This window comes from Macaca mulatta, chromosome 14 (genome assembly GCF_049350105.2).
Source record: "Macaca mulatta isolate MMU2019108-1 chromosome 14, T2T-MMU8v2.0, whole genome shotgun sequence".
Classification (NCBI taxonomy): Eukaryota; Metazoa; Chordata; class Mammalia; order Primates; family Cercopithecidae; genus Macaca; species Macaca mulatta.
This window is the reverse complement of record NC_133419.1, coordinates 56,269,311-56,280,032: the sequence shown is the minus strand read 5'-3', so window position 1 is coordinate 56,280,032 and position 10,722 is coordinate 56,269,311. Positions and strand designations below refer to the sequence as shown.

The 10,722-nt window shown below is 45.4% G+C and overlaps 1 protein-coding gene across 5 annotated transcripts in view; it reads right to left on the bottom strand.

Annotated features, from left to right (window-relative positions):
* DENND5A (DENN domain containing 5A) overlaps positions 1-10,722 on the bottom strand; it is a 130,235-nt gene extending 119,513 nt beyond the window's left edge. For all 5 annotated transcript variants that reach the window (XR_003722661.2, XM_077963462.1, XM_002799641.4 and 2 more), the window contains exon 1: positions 10,487-10,722. Coding sequence is in view for 3 of the 5 variants with exons in the window: in XM_002799641.4 (XP_002799687.1) it covers positions 10,487-10,598 (112 nt within the window). In the remaining 2 variants the exon portion in view is untranslated. The remainder of the gene's footprint in view (positions 1-10,486) is intronic.

Below are 10,722 nucleotides of genomic sequence, written 5' to 3'. Positions count from 1 at the left end.
TGTTGTCCCAAGTACTCAAGAGGCTAAGGTAGGAGGATCCCTTGAGCTCAGAAATTCGAGCTCAGAAACGCTGAGGAAGTAAGGTATGATTGTCCACTGTACCCCAGCCTGGGTCTGGCTTTGTTAAGCCAGACCACATCTCAAAATATGTATATATACAGAAATTTAGCTTGTATTTTAACTGCCTTGGGCTACTCTGTAATTGTTTTCTGTGTGGGTCTCATCTCTCCTGACTTCTTACTTGTTGTACCTAAAAAAAGAAAACACATAACCTAACTTAAGAACTCTTTCTGTACTTCAGTAGCCTTGACTTCTGGAAGCATCCACAGACGTCTGAGATAAGCCATAAGATTTTGAGTTTTGCTGCAGCTAGTAATCTGGGCTTCAGAGCAGAGATGCCTTTATAAAATGACCCCAAGAATCTGCCCAGAATCAACCAGCCTAGTAGAGAAAGATGAAAATTAAGTTTAGTCCATATGGACTCCTAGTTTGAAACTGGCTTATCAAACTTTTTATAGCTACTTCATCTCCGGGGAGGGGTATCCTTTTCTCTTTGAAATAAGAAGTCTTATTTAAAAGTCTTAGTCGGCAAGGCGCGGTGGTTCACGCCTGTAATCCCAGCCCTTTGGGAGGCTGAGGAGGGTGGATCATGAGGTCAAGAATTCGAGACCAGCCTGGGCAATGTGGTGAAACCCTGTCTCTACTAAAAATACAAAAATTAGCTGGGCGTGATGGCAGGCACATGTAATCCCAGCTACTCGGGAGGCTGAGGCATGAGAATCGCTTGAACCTGGGAGGCAGAGGTTGCAGTGAGCCAAGATCGTTCTACTGCACTCCAGCCTCGGCCACAAAACAAGACTCCGTCTCAAAAAATAATAAATAAAATAAAATAATAAAATAAATAAAAATAAAAGTCTTTGTCTTCCAGGATATGCAAATTAAAACCATGAGATACCACTTAACAGCCACTAAGATGGCTATAAACAAATAGATAAGTATTGGTAAGGATATGAACAAAGTGGAATTCTCATACACTGCTATTAGAAATGTACACTGGTGCAGCTGTTTTGGAAAACAGACTGGCAGTCAGTCTCTCAAAAGGTTAAACACAGGCGGGCACAGGGGCTCACGCCTGTAATCTCAGCACTTTGGGAGGCTGAGTCGGGAGTATCGCTCTTCAAGTTGTTTAAGACCTGCCTGGGCAAGATGGTGAGACCTCATCTTTACAAAAACATTAAAAATTAGTCGGGCAGCCAGGTGTGGTGGTTCTTACTTGTAATCCCAGCACTTTGGGAGGCCGAGGCAGGTGAGTATCACCTGAGGTCAGGAGTTTGAGACCAGCCTGGCCAACATGGTAAAACCCCATTTCTACTAAAAATACAAAAATTGGCCGGCGTAGTGGCTCACGCCTATAATTCCAGCACTTTGGAAGGCCGAGGCGGGTGGATCACGAGGTCAGGAGTTCAAGACCAGCCCGTCCAATATGGTGAAACCCTGTCTCTAGTACAAAATACAAAAATTAGCTGGGCATAGTGGTGCGCACCTGTAGTCCCACCTACTTGGGAGGCTAAGGCGGGAGAATTGCTTGAACCTGGGAGGCAGAGGTTGCAGTGAGCCAAGATCACGCCACTGCACTCCAGCCGGGGTGACAGAGTGAGACTCCGTCCTAAAAAAAAAAAAAAAAAATTACCCAGGCATGGTGACGGGTGCCTGTTATCCCAGCTACTCGAGAGGCTGAGGAAGGGAATGGCCTGAACCCGGGAGGCAGTGGTTGTAATAAGCCGAGATTGTCCCATTGCACTCCAGCCTGAGCGACACAGCAAAACCCCATCTCAAAAAAAAAAAAAAAAATTGAAAAAAATTGAAAAAAAAAAGGATTAAACACAGAGTTACCATATGACCCAGTAATTTCATTTCTAAGTATTCAGCAAAGAGAAATGAAAACACAGGCCCACACACACAAAAAAGAAGTGTACACAAATGTTCATAGCATTATTCATAACAATCAAAAAATGAAAGCCAGGCACGGTAGCTCACGCCTGTAATCCCAGCACTTTAGGAGGCCAAGGCAAGTGGATCACGAGATCAGGAGTTCAAGACCAGCCTGGCCAACATGGTGAAACCCTGTCTGTACTAAAAATACAAAAATTAGCTGGGCGTGGTGGCACATGCCTGTAATCCCAGCTACTCGGAAGACTGAGGCAGTATAATTGCTTCACCCTGGGAGACGGAGGTTGCAGTGAGCCAAGATCGCACCACTACACTCCAGCCTGAGCAACAAGAGTGAAACTGTGTCTCAGAAAAAAAAAAAAAAAGGGAAGAAAACAATCCAATGTCCTTCCACTAATGGACAAATACATAAAATGTTGTATATTCATACCATGGCATATTATTCTGGCATAAAGAGCAATGACATACTGATACATGCTACAACATAAGTGAACCTTGAAAACATTACGCTAAGTGAAAGAAGCCAGTAACAAGAGACCACACACATTACTCCATGTATATGAAATGTCAAAAACAGGCAAATCTATAGAGATAGAAAGTAGATGAGTGGTTGCCTAGGGTTCAGGGTTAGAGGGTTGGGAGAAAATGAGGAGTAACTGCTAATGGGTACAGGTTTTCAGGGGAGAGTGATTAATACACATTTCAAAATTGATTGTAGTGTGATTGTAAAACTGTGAATAAATTAAAAATCACTGAATTAAATAAGTGAACTGTATGGTATATGAATTATATGTCAATAAAATTGTTTATATATGGACACATATAAATGATAAAGCAAATGGGGCAAAATGTTAACAATCATTGAATCTGGTTAAGAGATATACTGGAGTTCTTTGTTCTATTCATGTCAATGCTTCTTTTTCTTTTTTTTTTTTTTTTTTTTGAGACCAAGTCACTCAGGCTGGAGTGCAGTGGTGCCATCTCGGCTCACTGCAACCTCTGCCTCCCAGTTCAAGCGATTCTCCTGTGTCAGCCTCCTAAGTAGCTGGGATTATAGGCACCCACCACCATGTCCGGCTAATTTTTGTATTTTTAGTAGAGACAGGGTTTCACCAGGTTGGCCAGGCTGGTCTCAACTCGGCCTCCCAGAGTGCTGGGATTATAGGCGTAAGCGACCACCCACGTCTGGCCCTCAATGCTTCTTTAAATGTGAAATTGTAACAAAAGATAAAGCAATAAAGCTATGGGCCTGGGAGGTCAAGGCGGCAGTGAGTCATGATTGTGCCACTGTACTACTCCAGCCTGGGCAACAGAGACACTCTGTTTCAAAAAAAAAAAAAAAAAAAAAAGATATCCTTAATGATAATCACACACAGTATTCTTTTTTTTTGAGACAAAGTCTCACTTTGTTGCCCAGGCCGGAGTGCAGTGGCGCCATCTCGGCTCACTGCAGCCTCTGCCTCCCAGATTCAAGCGACTCTCTTGCCTCAGCCTCCCAAGTAGCTAGGATTATAGGTGTGCGCCACCAGGCCCAGCTAACTTTTGTATCGTTAGTAGAGATGGGGTTCCACCATGTTGGCCAGGCTGATCTAAAACCTAAAATTCTTGACCTCAAGTGATCCACCCACCTCAGCCTCCCAAAGTGTTGGGATTATAAGCATGAGTCACCATACCGGTCCACACACAGTATTCTTTCTTTTTTCTTTTTTAATTATACTTTAAGTTCTGGGGTACATGTGCAGAACATACAGTTTTGTTACATAGGTATACACGTGGCATGGTGGTTTGCTGCACCTATCAACCCGTCACCTACATTAGGTATTTCTCCTAATGTTATCCCTCCCCTAGTCCCCCACCCCCAAACAGGCCCCAGTGTGTGATGTTCCCCTCCCTATGTCCATGTGTTCTCATTGTTCAACTCCCACTTATGAGTGAGAACATGCGGTGTTTGGTTTTCTGTTCTTGTGAGAGTTTGCTGAGAATGACAGTTTCCAGCTTCATCCATGTCCCTGCAAAGGACATGAACTCATCCTTTTTTATGGCTGCACAGTATTCCATGGTGTGTATATGTGCCATTTTCTTTACATAGTCTATTACTGATGGACATTTGAGTTGGTTCCAAGTCTTACTATTGCACACACAGTATTCTTTCTTAACATGAAACAGAAATCTGGACTAGAAAAAAACTACCGTAATGTCTGTTCCTGCCCTGCCAGACAAATTTTTTGCTTGTTCCCCCCACCTCCACCACTCATCAAAGGTCTGCAAAGCATGCAAAATATCACTCAAGTAGCAGAATGAAATGTGGCAAGGGAGACAAATATTATCCCACTTCCTCAGGGCCTCAGTTTCCTCACCTGTAAAATCAGAAGGTTACATAATTGCTAAGGATGCTTTCATGCTTATGTTCAATAATTCTGAAGTTCAAATTTCACTGCTCAATACAGTTAAGGAGGAGTACAATCTGACTAGTCATCTAGCTTTCCTAGACAGTCACCTTTTTCTCTTTCTTATTTTTATTTTTTATAAAAACAGAATATTAGGCTGGGCGCAGTGGCTCACGCCTGTAATCCCAGGACTTTGGGAGGCTGAGGCAGGCAGATCACCTGAGGTCAGGAGTTCAAGACCACTCTGACCAACATGATGAAACCCCATCTCTACTAAAAATACAAAATTAGCCAGACATGGTGGCACATGCCTGTAATCTCAGCTATTTGAGAGGCTGAGGCAGGAGAACTGCTTGAGCCCGGGAGGCAGAGGCTGCAGTGAGCCGAGATCGTGCCATTACACTCCAGCCTGGGCAACAAGAGCAAAACTCCGTCTCAAAAAAATAAACAACAGGCCGGGCGCAGTGGCTCACGCCTATAATCTCAGCACTTTGGGAGGCCGAGGTGGGCGGATCACGAGGTCAGGAGATCGAGACCATCCGATTGAGACCATAACACGGTGAAACCCCATCTCTACCACAAAAGGAAAAAAAAATACAAAAAAATTAGCCAGGCGTGGTGGCAGACACCTGTAGTCCCAGGTACTTGGGAGGCTGAGGCAGGAGAATGGCATGAACCCGGGAGGCAGAGTTTGCAGTGAGCCGAGATCATGCCACTGCACTCCAGCCTGGGCGACAGAGTGAGACTCCGTCTCAAAAAAAAAAAAAAAAAAAAAAAAAACAGGGTCTTGCTACATTGACCAAGGTGATCTCAAACTCCTGGACCCAAGCAATTCTCCTGCCTCAGCCTCCCAGAGTGCTGGAATTACAGGGTGAGCTGCTGTACCAGGACCCTCTCTCTCTTCTAAAGGTGACATTAAGAGACTATTTCAGGCCAGGTAAAGTGGCTCACACCTGTAATCCCAATACTCTGGGAGGCCAATGCGGGTGGGTCACCTGAGGTATGGAGTTTGAGACCAGCCTGACCAACATGGTGAAACCCTGTCTCTACTAAAAATACAAAAATTAGCCAGGTGTGCTGGTGCACACCTGTGGTCCCAGCTACTCGGGAGGCTGAGGCTCAGAATCACTTGAACGGGAGAGGCACAGGTTGCAGTGAGCTAAGATCATGCCACTGCACTCCAGCCTGGGCAAAAGAGTGAGACTCCATCTCAAAAGAAAAAAAAAGAGAGACTATTACAGTGTAGTCTCAATTTTCTAAGTAAGTTCATACAGGACACTGGCCAGTTTTCCATCTATCCTTATCCCTAGCCACTTCTCTTCAATTCCTGGCAAGAGCCTCTGCACAGAGCCTGGGAAAATTGGAGTACCAGATGAAAGAACCTAGGATACTTATATCTCAATGCTAGGTGCAGATCAGTTCAGAGGAACTTACAGATTCCAAGGTAAGAAATAGGTCACAAGCATTCAGGAACCTTAATTCTCAAGCAGAGACAAGGAAAATAAACTCATGAACCCCATTTCACAGTAAAGCCTTCTTCTGGGGTCACCTAGTGGTGACCATAAGAAACAAAGAAAAAGAAGATTCACCAGGACATTCGCCCATCAGAGGTAGAAAAAGAAACTGAACACTACCATCTGCCTCTCCACTTAGGATGTGCCAAAAATAATGGAAAACATAAATCAGAAGCAATTCTTCCAGATTTGCTTACCTAACTGACAAGTTCAAAAAGCCAACAAGCAGATGCCATATCCTCAAGGTGGCTAAATTTGTGCTTTGCTCACAGATTACCTTCTTCTTCTTCCAGCTCAAAGAGCTTCCTCAACCAGAAAACAAAATTAATTTTCACACCCTCCTCAATTCCTTGCACAAAAAACAACTCTACATTACTTGCCTACATGCTGAGTCTGCAAGAAAGGGAAAGAGGTGACAGGAAGAGATTCCTATAAAATCCAATTATCTCAATCTATAATAAACACAGCAAGCTCTATGCTTATTTGGGGTTTTTTATTTTTATTTTTCTTCAGGTATATTTGTTTATTTGAGACAGGGTCTCCCTCTGTCGCTCAGCCTGGAGTGCAGTGTAACAATCTCAGTTCACTGCAACCTTTGCCTCTTAGGCTCAAGTGACCTTCACACCTGAGCTTCCTGAGCAGCTGGGACCACAGGCACACGCCACCACACCCAGCTAATTTTTTGTACTGCTGTAGAGACAGGGTCTCGCCGTGCTGCCCAGGCTGGTCTCAAACTCCTGGGCTCAAGCCTCAGCCTCCCGAAGTACTGGGATTACAGGTATGAGCTACTGTGCCCAGCCTCCATGTTTATTTGTTGCAGACAGAGGAATGAATCTTAACCTTTCTCCACAAAACAAGAAGGAACACTGAGCATCTTTGATTTGCTTATTCTGGGTTCACTTTTTAAGAATGTAGATGCTACCTGAGCTATGTAAGTGAATTATGTGGAGTGCACCTTCTTAGAGACTCCTCAATACCTTCTTGGAGAACCTGGGTGCAAATTACAATTTCCTGCAGTTTCACTGAGTACAATATCATCAGTTTGGGAGCTACAAGGCAGGCTGAGGAGAGAAAATGCACCCTGGAGAGTCTCAGGAAGAACCTGCTATTTGTATTGTTTTGTTTTATTCAAAGATTCCCTCTGGGAGTGGTGGCTCACGCCTGTAATCCCAGCATTTTGGGAGGCCGAGGTGGGCAGATCACTTGGTCAGGAATTCGAGACCAGCCTGGCCAACATGGTGAAACCCCATCTCTACAAAAGATACAAAAATTAGCTGGACGTGGTGGCGCGCGCGGCTCGTAATCCCAGCTACTTGGGAAGCTAAGGCAGAAGAATTGCTTGAACCTGGGAGACGGAGGTTTCAGTGAGCCAGTATTGCAGTACTGCACTCCAGCCAGGGCAACAGAGTGAGATGTGTCTCCAAAAAAAAAAAAAAAAAAAAAAAAAAAAAAAGGTTCCCCCTCTGGATAGTTCAGATTCCCCTATCAACCCACCAGAAATGAAATGAAGGGAGGAAAAAAAATCCTTTCAACATTGCATACTCTAACAAACGCCACCTATTGGAAATGTGGTCTCGGCATTCCACTACTGCAACCACATTTAAAAAAAAAAACAGAAAATACCCTTCTTTACACATTTTATACAACTCATCCCCCTTTATTATCCCAATAAACTTTCACAGGGACATAATTTTAGCTTGCCAAAAAGCCAGATAATTAACACATATTCATTAAAAGAGAGTAACATTTCTCTTTTAATGAAATGTTGAAAGACAGTTTTTAAACATTTTTGAAGGTCTACTTGATTAGATTATTTTTATTTACATTCTTTTTTTATAGATGAGGACCCTGACAGGGTTATCTCTAACTTGCTCCCAATCACAGAGATAGTCAATAGCAGGGCAGGAATGTTACCCCAAACTCATGCTCTCACTAACAGTTAACTTCCCAGCTTCATTCTTATGCTCTATCATTCGCAAAATATTCTATCTTCTCAAACCAAGTGTTCATACAATTTGACACCCAAAAGCACAGCATTAAAAAAAAAAGTTTAGGCCGGGCGCGGTGGCTCAAGCCTGTAATCCCAGCACTTTGGGAGGCCGAGGCAGGTGGATCACGAGGTCAGGAGATCGAGACCATCCTGGCTAACCCGGTGAAACCCCGTCTCTACTAAAAATACAAAAAACTAGCCGGGCGTGGTGGCGGGCGCCTGTAGTCCCAGCTACTCGGAGGCTGAGGCAGGAGAATGGCGTGAACCCGGGAGGCGGAGCTTGCAGTAAGCCGAGATTGCGCCACTGCACCCCAGCCTGGGCGACACAGCGAGACTCCCTCTCAAAAAAAAAAAAAAAAAAAAAAAAAAAAAAAAAAAAAGTTTATTCCACCACCTTAAAGTTTCTTTTATTGAGAAGAATTATGTTGTTTTTAACATTTCTCAACATCAGGCCAATGAGATGCAGTTTAATGTCATGAGAAGAGCACTGGACCAAGCAATTAACTAGTGGATGCAGGTCCCACTGTCCTTCCTGGGCCTCATTTTCCTCTCTGAGGTACCCTTCCAACACCAATACCTTGAACCGAATTCCAAAAGTTACATCAAAGTCACATACTTACCACATAGGAAAAAGATGAAAAACATCTGTACTATAAGAATTTGAAGACCTTAAAAGATGAACTTGAACAATTATTATGTACCCATCAAAATTGACATTTATTTATTAATTTTTTTTTTTTTTTTTTTTGAGACGGAGTTTCGCTCTGTCTCCCAGGTAGGAGTTCAGTGGCACAAGCTCACTGCGAGCTCCGCCTCCCGAGTTCATGCCATTCTGCTGCCTCAGCCCCCACGAGTAGCTGGGACTACAGGCGTCCGCCACCATGCCCGGCTAATTTTTTGTATTTTTAGTAGAGACGGGGTTTCACCGTGTTAGCCAGGGTGGTCGCAATCTCCTGACCTCGTGATCTGCCCACCTCGGCCTCCCAAAGTGCTGGGATTACAGACGTGAGCCACTGCGCCTGGCCTAAAATTAAAATTTTTTTTAAAGTAAATTAGAAACAATAAAACTACCCCAACAAAAAGCCTAATATTAATTATATTACTGCTCTGCTTCATATTTTCTCTACCTGCTATTGAGGAAATAGCTTATTTTTTTCTAACCTTGTTAAAGCATGAATTTATCACGTTTTCTTTTTTTTTTTCTTTTTTCCCAGACAGAGTCTCGCTCTATCACCCAGACTGGAGTATAACGGCGCAATCACCCAGACTGGAGTGTAGTGGCGCAATCTCAGCTCACTGCAACCTCCGCCTCCTGGGTTAAAGCGATCCTCCTACCTCAGCCTCCCGAGTAGCTGGGATTACAGGCACACGCCACGACGCCCAGCTAATTTTTGTATTTTTAGTAGAGACAGGGGTTTCACCATGTTGGTCAAATTGGTCTCGAACTCCTGACCTCAAGTGATACGCCCCCCTCGGCCTCCCAAAGTGCTGGGATTACCCGTCAGCCGCCGGATGGTGAGCCACTGAGCCCCGCCTAATTTTTTTTCATAAGAAACACTGGACTTTTTCTGGTGACCAAAAACAAAACTGTCTTGTCATCGTTGAAGCAAAGCAAGATTAGTCAACAGGATAATCACTTTCGAGAGAGAAACCTCAGAGACAGAAAAGTGAAAAGGGGTTTCCCTCATCAGGATCACATAACCTTAAAGTACAACTCGACAAACCTCCACCCACTTGAAACCCACTAACTGTAAACTCCAGACAAAAACTTATTTTCAAAACTGTTACAATTCAAAGATTCCAATGACAGTGCAGTGGAAAAGTCACGGGGACTGTAATTTTCACGCCTTCTGCAATGAGTGCCAAATCTGATCAGGGCCCCACCTTTTGACTCCTCTCATCACTTTCCCTTTGAAAGATGACTTGAGACACACCACAACACACCAAGCCTCTCCAACTAGAATGCTGCTACCCTTTTATTCACAAACGCCTCTGGCCTCATAAAGGACAAAAATTACTTTTCAAAAAAGGCATGGCCCCGGGATACAAGCCCTTTCCAGGGCTAAGGGAGTTCCCACTCTTCTTGATGCCGCCCAAGTTCACTTTATTACTTCATGTCCCATCCAGACGTGCAGAGCTGCAATCTGTAGGAAAACTCAGGGGGCCCAGCCGAGGGCTGGGTTATAACGGTTTTGAGGAACTGGTATCACAGGCTTCTTGGGAAGTGGCCAGATACACTCACCAAGTTTTTGTTTTCCTTTTTTTAAAGTCTGGGTGGAACTTACTTTCCACTAGGACGTGGGACGCCTTCCCTCCCTAATGGGTGTTGGAGGACAAGCTTTCCTTTATTTTAAACGAAGTCACTCAACCTACACCAAACTGAGAACACACAACCCTCCGTCTTTCTGGTCGCCGAAGACGTGGCCACGGCGCAGCGGGCCGCAGGTTTGGACCCCTTATGGCTCAGAGCCCCTCATCCGTTTCCCCCCTCCAGCCCAACGCCCCCTTCGCCCGCGCCCGCCCTGGTCCTCCCGGCCGACACTCGCCCGGCTCCCGGGACAAAGCGGGGCTAAAGGGAGGTTTCTTCCTGGGTCCCCGACCACAGCGGGCGCGGGAAAGCGGCCCTGGGCTCGGCGCGCACTCACCCGACAGCTCGTCCGGCTCCAGCCCGGTCTCGGTGTCCAGTCCACAGATGACAAAGTAGTCGGCGAAGCGACTGGGCGCCGAGCCCCCTCCGCCGCCGCCGCCGCCGCTCATGGCGCCGGGGCCGAGACGAGACGGGCCGGGCCGTGCGGAGCTGCACGGAGCCCCAGCAACCCGGGCGCCCGCCCGCTCGCCCTCAGGCCGCCCCTCCCGCAGCCGCAGCCGCAGCCGCAGCCGC